Source organism: Myiozetetes cayanensis, unplaced genomic scaffold, assembly GCF_022539395.1.
Source record: "Myiozetetes cayanensis isolate MyiCay16 unplaced genomic scaffold, myiCay2020 scf31, whole genome shotgun sequence".
Lineage (NCBI taxonomy): Eukaryota > Metazoa > Chordata > Aves > Passeriformes > Tyrannidae > Myiozetetes > Myiozetetes cayanensis.
Window position 1 is genome coordinate 3,697,273 of NW_026087533.1, and position 18,257 is coordinate 3,715,529.

The following is an 18,257-nucleotide window of genomic DNA, read 5'->3' on the forward strand; positions in this document are numbered from 1 at the left end:
TTCCTTGCTCCCCAGAGCACAGCATTGTCCTAGCTGGACAATCAGAGCTTTGTTTTGACACCTCAGCAGTTGTCAGCTGTCGGGTGTTTTTGTTCAGAGGGTTCAGAGCCACCTCCCGGGGGCTGTGACGCCCCAACAAACGGCCCTTGTTACCACATGACTGGCCTGAGCCTGGTTTTGGGAAGGGTTTCTGTGCTGCTGAATGGCGACTTGTGTGCTGCATCCTGCAGCGTCAGAGGGGGAGAGTCAGGAACCTGTGTTGGTGCTGGGATAAGTCAGCTGGACCTCCTCCAAAGTGCCGTTTGTGGACAAGAATTGTTTTTGTTTTGGTGTCACATCTGTGTTGGGATAGAACACCAAGGTTAACTCCTGCCCACAGCCAGAGCTGTTGATGATTTTGGGTTTTTTTTTAGGTGGATTGGGTACAAAATTGCTGTACTGTACCCCAAATCCTACCCCTAAGGACACCCCACAGGTGCTTGTGCTGCCCTCAGCAGAGCCAGGGCTGCAGCTGAGGGGTGAGCAGGCACCCAATTTCTCAGCACCAACATTCCAGAACTGTCAGCTTAGAGGGTGCTGGGGATTTCACAGCCTCGCTGTGACACTCGTGGCTCTGGCCTGGCTGAGTCTTTGCTCAGTCCTGGCTTTCTCTGTACCCCTGATCCTGAGCCTTTTGGTTCCCAGGTTTTGCTTTCAGGTTTAACTCCACACCTGGAGCATCTGGAGCGGCCCAGCTTTCCAAGGATGGAAAAAGCTGGTGGGGGAACTGGTTTCCTAAGGGGCTTAAAGGAGTCCTGGTCACTGGATTAAGAAGAAGCCCTCAGTTTAGGGAGCTTTCCTGTTTCCCACCGGGCACTTCGACTGCACCTGAGCTGCACTGAACCCACGGAGGAGCAGTGAGGTACAGCCCAGCCCCACGTGCTGGAAGGTTGGAGCGGCTGCTCTCCCCGAAGGAATTCCAGAGGATGTTTTGAAGCTCCTACACAGTCAGAGGTGAGTGAGTCTGTGCTGCTCCCTGGTGGGGAGCGACTGCCCGGCCGCGGGGTGGGGACACGGGGCGGGTCTGGGGCTTTGAGTGGGTCATGTCAACACTGGGTAGGCTGAGGGCGCAGGGATGGGGTCAGGATTTGTCCAGGGGAAATGAGGGCAGGAAAACACAGAGCTGAACTTTGAGACGAGGCCTGATAGTGTGCTCGGAAGAGGAGCTGAATCCCTGGTATTGTGTAATGGAGGCTGGAGGGACCCCTGGATCAGAGCCCCGTGTACAGGATGAGGCACAACCAACCATCAAAAAAAAACCCAAAACAAAACCCAGATCTTCATTTTAATGTATTTATTTACCTGCTGAGAACAGACCAAGTGTCCCGAAATACCGTGTGGGGCTTTATCTCCTGTCTCTCTCCTGCGGTGGGGGAGGAGGATGGCAGAGCTGCCAAACCCCAAATGGCGTTAGAGCCCAAAAAGACGATAAACGCGGTTTGCTGGCTTGTCAGGGCTGTCAGATCTCGGCGCGGGGCCTTCTGTTCCCTCCTCTTCCTTCTGCTTTGCGTGTCTGCCGTTGTTTGTGCTTAACTGGGGCTGCTTCCCCCGAGTGCTGCTGGCGGGGAGAATTTAGGGGGGGGGTGGGAGTAGTGAGAGCAGGTTAAGGGAGGGGAACTATCCAGGGTGATGGTCGGGCAGGAAAACAGGAATCAGGGGGAGATGGAAACAGGTTCTTTGAAAATAAAGGACAAAAAGAAGGCTGCACAGCTTCTTTCCACCCCGCGCAGGGAGGGGCGATGGGGAGCCGTGCTGGGGGGGCGCGAAGGGCACCGGGGGGGTGGGGAGAGCAGGTTCGGAGCAGCTCGTAGGGGTTGCGGGAGGAAGGATGGGACCCCTGGGTTGACCGCCCCCCCTTTTCGCCCTCCGATGCGGGCGGGAGGAGCCGCGGGGCCAAGGAAGCGAAGGAAGCGGCGGGGCCGGAGCGGGGCGGGCCCGGGGGAGCGGGGCGGAGGCGGCGGAGGCTCAGCCCGACCCGGAGGGGTCCGCTCTGCAGGTGCCGGGGCGGGGATGGGGGTCCCGGGGAGGGGAAGGGTCCCAGAGCGCTGCCAATCCTCGTGTCCAAGCGCGTCCGCTCCCTGGAGCATCCCCGCGCTCCGGGGAGGGGGGAAATCCCAGGGGAGGGAGAACCATCCCTCGGCTCCCGGGTTTTGGCAGCTGCGTTGCGGGGGGGGGCTCCGATGTATCAGGGGCTGGGTGAGCCGAGGTAGAAAAAAAAAAAACCATCCCAAATTAAAAAAAGGAGAAAGATATTTATGCCTTAGGAGGGTAGATCCCGCTGTGTGGTGGGAGCAAACAGGGATGTAAACAGCCGCGGGCACGAGGCTCTATCATCACAGAAAAATTCGGCAGGATGGGTGGATGCTGCTGGAGAAAGGAAATGCTTCGGAGGAAGCAGCAGGCGTTTGAGGCAGCGTTATTGACAGCTCGTGGGGATGTGGAGGCTGTTATTTGGAGTACCAGGCAGGTGAAAGATTTCCAAGATGCGCTCCGTTCCTAACGGAGCTTTGCTCAAGGGTTGATAGCTGGGAAGAGCTTGGCAAATGCAGCCCTGCTCTGACAAGTTTTGGAGGAGCTGGGGTAAACACCACTCCCTTTCCTGCCTCGTGCTTGGCTGCTCTTCTGCTTCTTTTGCCACAGCATCTCCCTGAGCAAACCAGGGGTGCCTTTCCCACAGGAATTTCTCTTCTGGAAGCCGAAAGGAGCTGAGCCCCTTCCCCTCTACCTGAATATCCCTGTGAGCAGCAGCAGCAGCAGCCCTGGCATAGAGGCAAGTTCTCTGGGCAGCGTTTTCCTCTGAACTGCCCATTGTATTTTGGTTGAAACAACTTAATTTGGGAAGTTCTGCTTTCGCCCTCATCTCTGTGGTGCTGGGACCCGAGGCTGCTTCAGTTCAGCGCAGGAGCTGCGAGTCCAGAGGAGGTTTGTGAAGTTAATTTTTCACTGGCAGCCAGAGTGTGCCGCAGCATTGCAGGGGGGTTTAGGAGGCCAGGCAGGGGTCAGGACTGCTCTCTGTGAGCTGCTGCCCCAGCCAGGGGGGCTGTTTGGGATGTGGGGCCTCTTTAACCAGGCAAGGTGGGGAAAAGAGCACTCAGGAGGGAAGCTGAGCAGCAAACAGCCTGGTTTTGTCTGCGTCTGTGCCCCTTGGATTCAGGCAGGCATGGGTTACAAGGCCATCCCGATGAAGAAATTACGAATATTTTTAAAACAAACAGTCTCATCCCCACCTCCTCCTGTTCCCAAACTTTGAAAAGCTTTTCCTGTCTGAGCTGTCCCTGAAACAGCGGCACTTGCCAGGGGTTGAGGCATAAATCAGCACTGGAGCTGTTTTCTTCAGGACTTGTCTGAGCAAGAGCAGGTAAAACGGTGAGGTGGGGGAGGAGGTGAGAGGGAGAATCTCCTTTTGGGCGAGTTCTGTTCGAGAAGCTTTTATGAAAGGGCTGCCTTTATCTGGGTGAGGGCAGCAGGTTCCAAAATGATAAATATAGAAACGTTTGCTCGCTGCTGGACCTCGGTGATGCAACAGGATGAACTCACTTGAGCCGTGTTGGTTTTGTGGAGGGCTACTTGGCAAATCGGGAGCTCAGAAAAGGAGGGGAAACTCCAAATGCAGGAGTTCTCAGGTGCTTCCCCACCCCTTGGGAGGTAGAGCAGGTCATCTCGATGCTGGTGGGAAGGTGGTTTGTGTCATTTGTTAGGACAGGGGCTGTAAACAGTTTACAAGGGGGGAAATCTGGAGTGGGAGGTTTGTTTAGGATGCTTGGTTTGTTTAGCACTTCCCAAACTGCAGTGAAGGGGTGAGCCAGGAAGTGATGCATCAGTTAACCCCACACTCGTGTCCTCTGTGCTCCACCAGGCATTCTGTTACCTGTGCAGCAGAGGGACATCAGGGCTTCCTAAATCTCCCTTCAGCCTCTTTCCTTCTTAACCCTGTTGGTGATTCTTATTTTCAGGCTGTTCTCCGGCCACACCTATCTTCGGAAAAACAAAACAAAACAAAACAAACAAACCAATCTGGCAAAGCATTTGAGCTGCCCCGCCGAAGCCACTTTCAAACCCCGCAGCAAGGCTTTCTTTCCACCCCAAAGCTTATTTTGCAACCCGCGGTCGGGCCACGCCATGGCAACGTTTGTCAGCGAGAAGCTCAGCCGGCTCTTCATTAACGTGAGGCAGGTCCCTCAGCTGCTGGGGCCCCTCTCTCCCTCCACCGTCAGCAGCTCCGAGGTGCCCAAGGTCTTCTGGAAGCCCTACATCCACACCGGCTACCGGCCCGTCCAGCAGACCTGGCGCTACTACTTCTCCACCCTCTTCCAGCAGCACAACGAGGCCATCAACGTCTGGACCCACCTGGTGGCAGCGCCGATCCTGCTGCTGCGCTTCCAGCGGCTCTCGCAGCGCGTGGACTTCGGGCAGGACCTGCACGCCCAGCCCCTCCTCATCATCCTCGCGGCCTCCATCACCTACCTGACGTTCAGCAGCCTCGCCCACCTCCTGCAGGCCAAGTCCGAGTTCTGGCACTACAGCTTCTTCTTCATGGACTACGTGGGGGTTGCGGTTTACCAGTACGGCAGCGCCCTGGGGCACTACTACTACGCCATCGAGCCGAGCTGGCACGAGAGGGTGCGGGGGTTTTACATGCCGGCGGCCGCGCTCCTGGCCTGGCTGTCCTGCGCTGGCTCCTGCTACGCCAAGTACCGCTACCACCAGTCCGCCCGGCTGCTGGGCCGGCTGTGCCAGGAGCTGCCCTCGGGCCTGGCCTACCTGCTGGACATCAGCCCCGTGGTCCATCGCATCTGCACCGCGCCGCCCTCGGCGCGCCCGGACCCGGCCCTGCTCTACCACAAGTGCCAGGTGCTGTTTTTCCTCGTCGGTGCCTTTTTCTTCTCGCAGCCTTACCCCGAGAAGTGGTTCCCAGGCAAGTGCCACTTCTTCGGGCAGAGCCATCAGATCTTCCACGTGTGCCTGGTGCTCTGCACGCTGGCGCAGATCGAGGCCGTGGTGCTGGACTACGAGTCCAGGCGGCACATTTATTCGGCTCTCCAGGGCGACCTGGCACACAACTTCTCTGCCCTGTGCCTCTTCACTGTGACCTGCTCTGTCCTCACAGCTGCTTACATGGCCCGGAAGGTGAAGAACAAGCTGGGCTTCAAGGAAGAGTAAAAGCCCTGAGGTGAGCTCAGCCCGTGCTGGATGAATCCCGCCCCAAACCTTGAGAAGAGGAATGAGATGCTTCGTGAACTGTTACTCAGCAAGTGCTTTCTATAGGAAGGGAAAGTAGAAGCTGCTTTTTTATGCTGCCTTTTTTTTTTTTTTTTTTTTAAATTCAGAAATAGTTCCAGCTTGCTCTTAAGAATGGTGCGTGGGTTTAATTCACCTCTGAATAAAGGGTTGGGACAAAGTGTTTCGGTGCTGCAGCCCTGTGCCCCGGCAGTGGTGGGCTGGGGAAGGCTCCTGGAAGCTGCCAGGTCTCACAGCACGAGGTAAGGAGCTGCCCTCTGGCCCCCGTTAGAACCTAACCCATGGAAACAGACCGAGGTGAGACTGTTTAAACCACAAAGAAGGGTGGCAAACTTAACTCAGCGTCATTTCAGGCCTCTCCTGTGAGCTCAGGGAGCCGTTCAGAGCTGCCCGTGCAGTGGCAGGGCCGTGTCCCTCAGTGGCGAGAGCAGGACGGGCACAGCCTGTCCCTGGAAGTGCAGCGGGAGGAGAGGGTTGGATGTGATGGGACTGAGCCCCAGGGCCGGGACGGGAACCTCAAGGGCTGGATCAGGCCCCGGGAACAGGGGAACACCCCCTGAACAGCACACAGGGGAAAAGCACAGGGGGGAAAAGACACGGTGAGAGGGCTGGGGCTGTGCACCAACAGCCGGGCTGGGGCGGGAGGGGCAGGGAAACGCAGCCCCGCGCTGTGTGTTGTGCTGCTCCGCTCCGGCGTGCGCAGCACCGCAGTTTCCAGGCCCTTCGTGCCGAGGAGCACCGGCCAGCCCCGCTCTGATACCCGCGGGTCGATCCCGGCCCGTGAGGGACCCGCTCCCCCGGCCCGGCTCTGCTGCCGTGAGGGGCCATGGCGGTGCCGCCGCCTTATATAGGGGTGGGCGGGACCGGTTGCACTCGTGGCCCCGCCCCTCCGCTCCCATTGGTCCGTCCGCTGCCGGCGGTGGCGCGCGGGGCCCGTTGGGCGGGAACCGGGACCGGGAACCGGCGGGAATTGGGATTTGGGATTTGGGATCCAGGGGGATTTGGGATCCACCGGGATTTGGGAACCAGCGGGATTTGGGAACCGGCGGGAATTGGGATTTGGGATCCACCGGGATTTGGGAACCACCGCGAGCGGTACCGGGATGAGGCGCCGTCGCGGGGGCCCCGCGGCCCAGGCCGAGGCGTGCGGGGTGTGGCTGGACACGGCCGAGCTGAAGCGCAGACCGGCCCCGGTAAGAGCCGATGGAAGGCACCGGGGATGGCTCGGGAGGTGTGAGGGGTTGGGTGAGCCCGCAGAGTGGAAGAGTTGAAGTGTTTCACTTCGTTTAATAGTGGTACTCCATCATCTGGGATTCGTTTGGGGGTCTGGGGCATCCCTGTGGTGAGACTGCGGGAGCCGGGCCTGGTCGGTCTGGAGAAGGGAAGGTCGGGAGGGGATCCATCAATCCTTGCGAATATCTCACCAATCCATACGAATATCTCACCGACCCACACAAACACCCATCAATCCGTACAAATATCTCCAAGGGGTGTAGAGGATGGTGCCAGACTCTCCTCCCTGGTGCCCAGTGCCAGGCCATAAACCAAAACACAACAAGTTCCACCTCAACATGAGGAAGAACTTCTTTCCAGGTGGGTGGCAGAGCACTGGAATAGCTGCCCAGGGAGGGCGTGGAGTCTCCCTCTCTGCAGACATTCCAGACTCACCTGGTTCCTTTGTCACCTGCCCCAGGTGACCCTGCCTTGGGCAGAGGTCCCTTCCAACCCCAGCAATTCTGTGATTTCCAACCCAAATGATTCTGTGTTGCTGTTTAACGGAGGTGGGAGCTACGGAAGAAGGTGGAATTGTTTTTATATATATTCATATATTCACTTTGCCTTGTTTCTTTTCCCCCCCCAGCCTCTCACAGCCAAGCTAAAAGCACCCACCCGAATTTTGGAGAGGAAACCCACCTGGGTGGTGTTCACACAGAGCAGAGCCCCCCAAACCCACACCAAGCAAACCACCATCCCCACCTTCTTCAGCTCCCACGCAGGTAAGGAGGGGAGGCAGTTCCAGGTGTTACAGCAAACCCATCTCCCTGTGTCTCCTGGCAGCTTTGCTGGGCAGGAAGGTGCATTTTCCAGTGTGGAGAGTAAAGGTTTGAACTCCCAGAAAGGGTTTTATTGTGAGGGTTAATCCAAATGCAGGTATTTAAGCTAATTAGGCTAGCTCACAACCTCTGTGCTTTTGAGGCTGTTTTTTTTTTTGTGCTCTGGAAAACCAGAAATGGGATTTTCCAGGGATCTCGAGTTCAACAGCTATGGAGAGGAATGGAACAGATGCAGAAAGCAGCAGAGCAGGGCTCTGGAGCTGTTTGTGTGTTGTGAGTTATGTAAGAGTTGGTTCATCAGCATTAAACTGGTTTAGGAATAAGCAGACGAGAGGAGGCATTACAGAAATTGCACAGTTTGACAGAACTTCTGTGTTGTGACAGGGGCATTGATGGTTTTTGCTTTGGGGTTGTCATTCCTACTCCTCCTGAACATGGTTTGTGCTTCCCTCTTTTTTCCCCATTTGATTCCCCCGATTGATTTAATTCACTTACTCCCTGGGCATGTCTGAATGTTCATCCAGAGTTCTGGAGGATTTAGGGTGCTGGAAGATTTCATTCTTTCAGCTTATCCTGAACTGAGGGGGTAGCTGGTTTATATTGAGAACTTGTATTGGGTTTTATGTTCAGTGGTTTCAGAGGCAAATGTGGGACTGGATGGCACGGGGGCAGAATTTCACTGGGCAGTTTTGTGGGGTTTTTTAGTGACTCTTGAGCTGCTGCTGCTGCTTTTAAAGGGAATGTTAGAGGTGACCTGCTTGGAAAGCTGAAAGGTGGAGGAGCTGGAGATGCAGCTCTTGCCCTCACTGGAGGGACTCTGACTGATGTGAACCACCCCAGAGCTTTGGGTGCTGCTCCAGCTCAGCCTCTGCAGCACAAATAGATTGTTGTGAGGTGGTGGCAGCACTGGGACAACCCTTAGGGATACACAAAGGAGGAGAGCAAAGTGACAGGTCTGAGTGGAGGAACGTGAGTAGTGGCTAATCCTGAGCAATGTGTCTGCCAGCTCTGGCTTTAACCAATTTTTGTGTTGCTTTCAGATGGAAAAGACAAAGAAAACTCCAGGCCGTCTCCTTTCACCCCAGATAAAGACAGTAAAGACACAGGTGTCTCTCTTCTGGCCTCCAGCCCTGTGAAGATCTTGGCCTTGCCACGGATGGAGGCAGCCCAGGATCAACCCTTTGGATGCGAGGAGGGGGTGCAGGTCACATCCCAGGGCTGGGCAGACTCCTCAGAGCTACAGGTGGAGTCCCAGAGCCAGGGCAAGGCCTCCTGTGGGGCAGGAGGGGACTCCTGGTGCTTCAGCTCCACCCAGGACTCGGAGGGCCCCCGGATCGTCACTCCCAGGAACAAATCCCGGTTATTTGCTGGAGAAACCGTTCCAGGGAGCAGCAGCAGCGTCACATCAGGCTGGGGGGTAACCAAGCAGAAGGGCCAGGAGTTGAAGGCTGGACTCAATTTCCAACCAGGGCTCGGTGCAAAGCAGAGTAAGAAACCACAGCAAAGGAGTAGTGTTAATTCTTTAACTGATTCTGCTGAGACTGAGAATATAAACCCTCTGCCAGGAGCCAGGCCCTGGGCTCCTGGGGGGGTTTGTTCATCTCCACAGAGCCCAGCGAGAGCTCAGCCCCTGACAGAGCGTGGCCAGAGCACAGCAGGGGCTGGGGTGGGCTGGGACAGCCCCTGCAGGGAGCTCTTCTCCCAGGACTCGGAGGGGAACAGGGTCATTGCTCATGGCTGCAGGGACAGGGGCATTTCCCACGGGGACAGTTCCAGCTGTGCTGCCTCGAGCCAGCCCTCGGGGCAGCAGCTGGAGCTGTGCCCCGAGTTACTGTTCACACAGGATTCTGAAGGGAACAGGGTGATTAAACACTGGTAAGGGACCTCAGGGTCCTGTGTGGCCTCTTGTGCAGCAGGAAAGTGTGTGGGGGGTGGGGGGTGTGTAAGGAAGTTGTCAGAATTTGGGAAGTGAACCTGCTGTGTCTGTGTGCAGGGTGTAACCAGCAGCCACAGGCAGCACCTCTTTGTGCTTTGTTTTGCTTTAACACAAATAAAACGTTGGAGTTTATTTTATAAGGGGTTTGACTGTTTCACTCAGGATTACAGCCCACACTACTGCCCTGTGCTCCTGTCCAGCCTGCACATGGAGCACGTTCCCAGGGACTGGGACTCCTGGGTGCAGCTCCATCTTCTCCACAGGCAGGTGTATCCCCACCAAATCCTTGGGCAGAGGAGCCTGATGGGACAGGGAGAAGCATCCCAGTGTTCAGGGGCTCTTGGGGTGCATCCAGGAGGGGAGGAGCTGCCTCAACTCCCTGTAAAACTGATTAAGCCTTCAATGCTCTGCCATAAAAGCCTCCTCTCCTTTTTTAAGGTGGGGATGATGATTTTTTTAAGGCCCAGGGGCCCTTGATTGCAAAAATTAAGGTGGATTAAGAAAAAAATCCTTGCCCCCTGAGCATGTTCAGCTGCAGCAGCCGAAATTCCACCCCCCCCCCAAACACGAGCGCATTAAATCACCTCAGGGACCATCACTGTCTTATTAAGGCTCCATTTTATATAAAGGAAAAAAAAATCATACTTTAAATACAGCCATGAGGAACATTGCAGCAAAGGTGGAGCTGAAGGAGAACTCTTCAGTGGGTGAGAGCTGCAGCCACAGCCAAAGCCAAACTCCTCCCCTGCTCTTGGAGGGGTGCTCGGCCCTTTGCATCGGTGCACCAATAAATAGACCTTCTGAATGCTAAATAAAATACAGGTTTGGAATACAAGGACTAGTAATGAAACACTGAATTACTGGCAAGAAATTAAGGCCATTCTGTCATGCAACTGTGGGCTAATCTGTGAGTGAAATACCCAGGGCACACTAAATCCACTCAGACCCCACCGAGGGGTCCTATCACTGGGAAAAAACGTCTTTTACCACTCTGATCCAACAGCCTGGAGACCTGGAAGCATTAATGAGCTTATTCTCAGCAGCTCTGTACCACACTCAGAACAAAGGACTGGAGGCTTTGTCCCGTTTGGACTGGAAGAGGAAACCAGTTCTATCGTAACGAGGTTGTTGGAGGTTAATGCTTAATTGGAACCTAAGGAGAAGTGTAGGTAAGAAAGAACCTCATCCAGCAGCACTCCAGGAGATCCTTATCAATAATCAACATCAAAACACAGGTGGAAAAGAATTTCCATCTTCTTAAAAAGGTTTTTTGTTTGTTTTTGTTTTGTTTTGTTTATTCCTTAAATATAACAATACATGGAAAACACATCAAATCCGTAGGGTCTTTCCTAAGTGTCCAGTGTCCAGAAACCAGGTCTAATTAATAAAAGAGGCAAAAGGCTCAATCCTCAGGAAGGCAGCTACTGTGGAGAAAAATTCTGGGAGCATTAACACTTTTGCTTACAGAGCTGAATGACAGTAACATCATTTCTCCTTCAGGGCCAGGTCTTCATCCTTCAGGGCAAATTTCCTTCTCAGGACTTCTGCAATGAGAACAGCCGGGTCTTCCTCCTTCATGGAAGGTCGGTTTCTACATGGGAGACAAAAATCACTGTGCATTAGTACAGGCAAGGTCCAAAATTAATGATTAACAGCTCTGGGCAGAGTCTTCCAAGTGGGTTTTTTTCCTGCAGCCTTTACCATCAGCTGTTGTCACAAGTGAAGGAGGGTGCAAGAACAACATCACAAAGCAACAAAAAGCCAAGAAACAAAATTCAGCCCTTTCATGTCGGCTTAGAGAACCTGGAGCCCGCCTTGTGGCTCAAGGGGGGACCCTGAAAAATCCCACCATCAAAGCTCTGGATAAATTTTTATTCAACTGTGCTAATAACGAGTAAGCAACCCAAAACTTCATCAATTATTTACAGCCTACATCCCCTCAGCACAGATCAGCAAGCAGTGAGGTGTTGGAGGTGAACTCCTGGGAGTATATATATTTTTTTCATGAATTCTGCCACACAGTGGATATATTATTTCCTATCTAAACATGGGTGATTACAGATACTTCAAAAGCAGGGCTGCTACACATTTCCTTCCACTACACGAGGTTTTTCTGCAGCATTCTAAGAGCAGTTTTCCTCCTTCAACAAGTCCACACAAGCAGCTCGTTTTAGAAGCAGATTATTTTTACAGGAAGCCAAACCCCAGCTCTTTTCCCTCAGGTCTCATGAATTGCTCACTGCAGTTTTGTTCCCAACCTGTAACGACAACTTCAGAGCTTTATTTTTTTTCATAGCCGAAGCCCTCCCTCGCTCAGAAAATGTGCTTTAAACATCCCTAAATGAAAAAAATAAAAAATAAAAATCCCCCTGGAGTATTTCCACCACAGACACTGGAACAGGCTGCAATTCAGATTTGCTGAAACAGGCACATTTCTGCAAGTTTCTCCCTTATTCCTGAAGCTTCCAAGGCTGTGTTTAAACACCAAGGCTGAGTTTAAGCACCAAATCCCACACACAGGAGCAGCAGAGAAGCATCAGTGTAATTATATCTTTAAGCATCTTCTGGTACTTTCATCCACTTAAAGAGCACCTGACCCTGCTCAGGGTTCCCAGTGCTGCCCAGCAGAGTTGGGGGGAGCTGCTCCACAACTGCACTGGGGGGCGTGTGAGGAATTAAATCTCATCAAGTCGTGAACATCAGTGATTAAACTGAATTTTCTCAACTCCCTGCCACTCTTCAGACAGCTTTAATTGAGCTGTAATAACCCCAAAATGTCACTGCTGGATTCAGGAGAGTCAGAGGCTGAGACAGAGAAAGGGATGAGGGGAAAACGGTTTGGCTCCAGCAGGAAGCAGCCTTTCTGTCAGCATTCCCTGGATAATCAGTCAAGGATAAAGGGAGAAGGGTCCTGGTGACCCAAGTCCTTCTGCTCAGCCTCTCCCCTCCTCTCAGTACCAAATCTCTGCTCTCATCCCATCTCCCATGACTTTAAACAGAATTAAAGCCTTTCCTCCAGCACAAACCATCCCGTCCTCCCCCACTGCCTCTCCCAGGGAACAGCAGGACCAAACACCTTCACCCCTCGGGACTTTCCTCACACATTCCATCCAGGAAATTCAAATTGTGGCCCATTATGCTGCAGCATTCCCTGTCACCCACATGCTGTTTTGCCACAGCCTTCCCCCCCCAGCCCCTTGTGACTCGGGCAGTGATGGAATCTTGGACTCTGCAGGAGCTTTGTTGGCACCTCCAGGCGTGGATGAGAAATGCCTCGGTTTTCCTTGCCATAATCTGGATTTGAACAGACTTTTTTTTTCTTTCCCCCTAAATAATGCACCTTTCTCTCTGTTCCCCTGGCACAGGCAGCAGCAGTTTCCCTGCCCTGAGAGCCTGGGGCTGACACAGCAGCCTGCACTGATGGCAAGAGTGATAATTGCATTGTTTTAGGTGAATGCACAGCTTTTGGTACAGGTAAAACACTGCATGGCACAGCATCAACCACCTGCAATACCAGAGTGACCATCAGAACGGGGCAGTTACAGTTCCCAAAAGCCAAACCCAAATCCCCTGTTGAGTCAACGTGGCTGAGAGCCACAAAACCCAGGATTTTTCTTCATTTTCCCTCCATTTGCCTAAAAATTCAATAATTCTGCCCTGCAACAGCCTGAGCCACACAAAACACAAGATTTTTCTTAATCCTCTCTCAATTTGCCTCATAAATCAATAACTGTGCAACAGCCAGGAAGGAAGAAGAGGAGCAGTTCCACCTGTGGTCCCTGAATCCTCCCCCCCAAGACACATGACAGGCATTTAAATAAATCAATCAAGTGTTTAAGCTTTTGAGTCATATTTAACACTCGGGAAAGGGGTGAGTGCTGGAGGTGTAACCCCCCCATGATGCTCTGGGTGGAAGCTGAACATGCTCCTCTCATGTGACTCCACGAGTTTTTCAGAGCCGAGGATTTAATTTCTTTCAGGCCGAACCAGGCACAGGAATTGTGAAGAGCCACCACACAACAGGTGTTATTTTTGGCCAGGGATCTCACACAACACAACGGCTGGGCTGAAAAACGTGGAGACTGAACTTCATCACTGTGATTTCAGCCAGCACTGGAGAAGGGAACTTTCTCAGCTGGGCAGAATCTCGTCCCAGCCACGGAGCAGCTTCAGGAGTTCTCATGATCAATGTGTCAACCTGTCATGAGACAAGGTGCAAACTCACCCTGCCCACGCTCAGAGCTGGGCCAGATGCACAAACAGAGAAGCTGAGAAGCTCCACGTGTTTAATTCCTGTGCTGGAAAGGCTGCTGAGCTTCCCAGCTGCCTGGGAATGCGAGGTTGGGCTGACACCAGCACCTGGAACACCGGTGGTGTGACCCTTCCTCGCTCTGAAAGCTGCCAACACACACAGTCCTGGTTGGCATCTGGGCAAACACAGCTTTCTGCCAGGTGAGCAAGCTGGAACAGCCAAACACTGGGCTAAACTGTTTAAATCCCCCTCCACTGTTTCCCCTCTGGGTGGGTAAGCCAGAGTTGAAACAAAAAAACAGGAATGTGTTATCAAGTTCTGCTCTAAACAGCTATTTCCCTGTGAATCACGAATAAAGGAGCAGCACCAGCAGCAAGTGCAATGTCCAGTGTCCAGGAAACAATGATTTAACAGCAAAACAAAACAAGAGACAAAATCAAAAGTAGTTCAGGCAGCACTTACAAGTCTTTGCTCTGCTTCATCCTGTGAATGTCTTTGAGAATTCCCATCATGTCTGCAAAACTGCTGGCCTTGGAAAGGGACACGGAGTCTTCCTCATCAGGATCCTTTGGGTCTGGCTTGCAGCTCTCAGAGGCTGCAGAGCAGAGCAGGGAGACCGACGGGAGCTCGGGGCTTTCCAGCTCTGCCTCCTCCTCCGTGATATCGCTAATGACAAAGGAAGTGGTGGATTGGAAAGAGGGTCCAAAACAATGTAAAGGAGAAGATGCATTTGAACTCCCTGGAGATAATAAATCTGGTGTTAACTGAGCAGAAGCTGGAAAAGAAAACAACAGAGGGTGGGTAAACAAACTCACACCGAACCAGGCGGGACAGTTTTCCCCCAAACCGACAGAACGTAAATCAAGAGGCACCGTCGGCCCCTGCAAGAAAACAAACCCCTCAGGGTCCTCTGCTGCCCTCCACGTCCACTCTGCTTCCTTCTCCAGCACCTTTTATCCCACCAAGCCCCTGATGTATCTCCTGCCGTGCCCATCACCCCTCCTGCCCAAACCCAGCACAGGCCAGGTGATGTTTACTGGTCCTGGGGTTTATTTACAGATGTAAAAAGGAGGAACAGAGATTTTTGCTGCTGCTCAGGGTCACTCTGAGCTTGTGTCAGGATTCAGGTCTTAACTGTTAATTTTTTTTCTCTTTTCCTCCACTGCTTTGAGAACCCCTGGCCTTTCTTTTCCTGCCGGGCTCCTTCCCCACATCCACGATGCCCACTGGGAATGGGCAGAGCCTGCCCAGGAGCTCCAGGATTTCACACAAGGTGGTCACAGCCATTCACCCTGGGCCTGCAGCTGTTCTGCTTCTCATCTGCACAGTGGAAGAACTCCTTGGAAGAACCTTCAGGCGCTGGAAACAAACTGTACCTCCAAGCACTGATGCCCTTGGCCTCGAGACAGTCATCAATTCCCAATTAAGGGATGTCTCTAACAGCAGGTAATAAAGCAGAGTGCACAGTATTTCTTTTTTTGACATCAATCTTTCCAAAATAAGCCTCCTAAGTGCTTATCTCCTGCATCAGATGAGGAGCTGCAGCAAAGGCCCTAAATCACTGCTCCTGCTATTGACTGAGAGTCGATCTGAGCTGTTCTCACACACCAGCACTGGGCAGGGGGAAGACAAAGGTATTAAATGATTACATCGTTTTTCTCCCGCCTGGATCTCTAATTTTCCCTCGTTATTACTCTCCTTGAATTTAAACAGACTTTTCTAACCAGCTGTAGAGCTGAAACAACACCAAGAACGAAAAAAAAAATCACAGACTTTCTTTTTTTTAATTTCAATTTTTTTCCAGCTTGGCTGAGCTGAGTCTGGAGTGCACAGAGGAAACAACAGAGCTCAGCAACTCAGCCTTCACCAGGAATAAAAGCTCATGATGGCCCTACCTGAGTCTGCAGCGACTATTTTGGCGATCTGGCTCCGGAGGTGACTCAGCTCATCCTGGAGCTCCGTGGTTCTGCTCAGGGCTGGCAAGCCAGGCTTCTTCAGGGCGAGCAGCTTCTCCTCCTGCTTCCTCAGGTTGGGGACTGAGGCGTTTCGCTGGATCACGGTGAAGGGACTCGGCTTCCACTTGTGCTTCAGCGGGCGGGTGTCGCTCCTGGGGGACACAAACCTGCTAGGCATTTACAAGGTCCAGCTCCCTCCCTCTGTGACAACAATGCTGGGCTTCCACTGAGGAGCTTTTAACGCACTGAATTAACAAGGGACAGAAGAAGCTGTGGCTGCCCCATCCCTGAAAGTGCTCAAGGCCAGCTCGGACAGGCCTTGGAACAAATGTGGTCCCCTTCTCTTGGGAAAAATGTCTTTCATCAGAGCCTGTGAGGACTGGCACTTGGGACCCTTTGATCAATGTCTGGCCTGAGCTGTGCAAAATAAACCAGGGGGTGAAAACAGGGATCTGCAGACAGGGAGAGGAACCAACCTGACTCTGGCATATGTTTCCTCATCGTCTGCTGCGATCCACACAATGTCAGCCAAGGTGGGGACTGGGGGCACATCATTTAAATACAGATCTGAAACACTAGGTAGCACCTAGAAAGAAGAAAATACCATTAAGGAGATGGTGTTTCTGCCTCCTGAAGCCACCACTCCTGAAGCTGCACTGGCTGGCAGAGCCCATCCCCTCAGCAACAGAGCAGCAGCTGCGTCTGGCAGATGTACAACGGCAACACCATCGGGTTTGGGAAGTGCTGTGCTTTGGGAAGTGCTGTGCTTCCCTGGCTTGGCTCCTGCACGTGGTCCTGGGGTGCTGGTGTGTGTCTGAGGCAGGAGGGGACACCTGATCCAGCCCCAGACACTGCCAAGGCCACGTGCAACACTTTGCCACTACAAGTCCCAGCGCTGTCCCCAAGCTCCAGCAGTGACGTCAGTGCCTCCATAAACCCCGTCTGGCTGTTTAGGAAACAGGCCCAGAGGGCACGAGGCTTGTTGGAGGTCACACAACAAAGCACTGAGTCAGCAACTCCAGAGTTTCCAGTCCCTCCAGCTTGTTAAACCCGCTCCTCAGGCACTGTCTGAGGAGGGATTTCCTCAAGTTGCCAATGATCTCTTTCCAGGAACAGAATTAAGGATAAAAAGGAATTCTGAGGCACTGCCTTGTCCTGGCCCAGAACAGCAGCTCCCACAGCCACCCCCAAGCCCCACGAGCCACTTACCTCGAAGGTGGCTCTGGGACAGGGTTTCAGAGGGAGGTTTGACCCGATCATCCTGACCACGCTGCGCGCTGAGCCATGGGGCTTGTTCTGCCAGATGGGGATTGTCTGCAGGGATCCACGTGACAGCATTAGCATCTCGAGTCTGCTGCCCATCTTGAAATTTATTAAATTGGAAATTCTCCTGAAATATCAAGAGTCTGATCTCTGACTTATCTGCTCAGTGATTCCTTTAACTGGGAACCTGCTGATAACTAAGGGCCCCATTCCATAAAAATGTGTTTCAGCCTCACATACATGAAGTCATATGATACAGGAGCATTTTGAACATGGGTGTAGCACTTTCAAACTAAAACCACTCAGTGACAGGCACTGAGTGACAAATGAAAACTTGGCAAAAGGAGGAAAACAGTGGCACACCAAGGGCCCAGAAGGAAAATGAGACCAAATAAAGGCTTTTTTAAAGGGATACTCTTGCCTTCACATAATCTACAAGCAGCAGTGATAAGTTGCCCAGAGTGGTTGTCTCCTTCCCTGGAGAGATTCACCTCGACATGATCCTGCATGAACTTGCTGAAGGAGACCCTTCCTGAGCAGGTGGGCTTGGACCAGGTGACCTCCAGTGGTCTCTTCCAACCTGACCCATTCTGGGACTCTGGGATAAGACTGACCATTTCTGTGCTGACAGCAAGGCGACAAGTCTATTCCACACCTGTCCCAACCAAGGGCCCTTGGTGGGTGTTTTTCAGAGACAGCAAATGTTTTAGTGATCTCTGGACACTGAACTGGACCCAAAAGGTGAAGTTCTCTCCCCCCCTGCCCATTTCACGCTGTCACAGGCTCCTGTGACAGGGGTCTCTGGCAGGGGGCTGAGGAGGGTGTTGGGGCAGTTGCTGGGGCAGTGGCCAGGGCGAACGCCGGGGCTGGTGGCCCGAGCTGGGGGCATTTCCCGGGGCAGTTGCCGGGGGCTCGGGGAAGGTGCCGGGGCAGGCACTGGGGCAGCTGTCGGGGCAGTGGCCAGAACAGCCGCCGGGGGCCGGTGCCAGGGAAAGGCGCCAGCGGCAGATGCCGGCGGTGGCTGCCGAGGGGCAGTTCCCGAGGGGCAGTTCCCGAGGGGCAGTTCCCGGGGCCAATTCCCGGTGTCCCGGCTCTCGTTCCACTTACGGCCTCCGCGTCCATGTCCGCGGCCGGGGCGGGCTCAGCGCTGTCTCCCGCGGCCGCCGGGGCTCATCGTACCCCGCTCCCCCGCCGCGTCTCACTGCAACACACACAGCGGGGGCTGCGGGACTGCCCGAGCCCGGCTGTCCCCGCCGCTCCCGGCCCCGCTCCCGCCGTACCTGGCGGTGGTCGCGGCGCGGCCCCGCTCCCAGCGCCGCTGCCGGGCCCTCCGCCGCCATCCCCGGAACCAGAACCCGCCCCTCGCCCTTCCGGGGCCGCAGCGCAGGCGCCGGGACCGGGGGGGTGTCCGGGAGGGGGGTCCCGGTGCGGGGCGGCAGCGCTGGGACACCCCGGTGCGGGCTCGGCCCGACCCCCGGCCCGCTCCCCAACCCCACACCCCCCCCGAGGGACGGACAGAA

General features: G+C 53.9%; 2 protein-coding genes across 13 annotated transcripts; one reads left to right on the forward strand and one right to left on the reverse strand.

The window, feature by feature from the left end:
* The first annotated feature begins 1 nt into the window (after position 1).
* On the forward strand, positions 2 to 9,407 carry LOC126645739 (membrane progestin receptor alpha-like). 9 transcript variants are annotated; one of them, XM_050326476.1, is made up of 4 exons: positions 2 to 993; positions 2,717 to 2,961; positions 3,993 to 5,209; positions 5,367 to 6,327. In XM_050326476.1, the coding sequence occupies exon 3, from the start codon at positions 4,159 to 4,161 to the stop codon at positions 5,197 to 5,199; it is 1,041 nt and encodes a 346-aa protein (XP_050182433.1). In that variant the 5' UTR covers positions 2 to 993; positions 2,717 to 2,961; positions 3,993 to 4,158; the 3' UTR covers positions 5,200 to 5,209; positions 5,367 to 6,327. The 9 variants fall into 9 exon arrangements, 8 of the variants coding, with proteins under 8 accessions (XP_050182433.1, XP_050182435.1, XP_050182432.1 ...); XM_050326475.1 differs by lacking the exon at positions 2 to 993 and adding an exon at positions 1,940 to 2,035; XR_007630154.1 differs by lacking the exon at positions 2 to 993 and adding an exon at positions 7,139 to 7,274 and having other exon boundaries at positions 2,163 to 2,961; positions 5,367 to 5,519.
* A 459-nt stretch (positions 9,408 to 9,866) lies between these two features.
* MTFR1L (mitochondrial fission regulator 1 like) lies at positions 9,867 to 18,136 on the reverse strand. Of its 4 annotated transcripts, XM_050326493.1 has the most exons (7): positions 18,018 to 18,136; positions 17,845 to 17,938; positions 16,684 to 16,788; positions 15,951 to 16,060; positions 15,415 to 15,626; positions 13,982 to 14,294; positions 9,867 to 10,858 (listed from the first exon to the last, which is right to left on the reverse strand). In XM_050326493.1, exons 2-7 carry the CDS (start codon positions 17,857 to 17,859, stop codon positions 10,753 to 10,755), a joined length of 861 nt encoding a protein of 286 aa, XP_050182450.1. In that variant the 5' UTR covers positions 17,860 to 17,938; positions 18,018 to 18,136; the 3' UTR covers positions 9,867 to 10,752. The 4 variants fall into 4 exon arrangements, with proteins under 4 accessions (XP_050182450.1, XP_050182448.1, XP_050182447.1 ...); XM_050326491.1 differs by lacking the exon at positions 18,018 to 18,136 and having other exon boundaries at positions 16,684 to 16,864; positions 17,845 to 17,931; XM_050326490.1 differs by lacking the exons at positions 17,845 to 17,938; positions 18,018 to 18,136 and adding an exon at positions 17,229 to 17,390.
* Between the last annotated feature and the right edge of the window lie 121 nt (positions 18,137 to 18,257).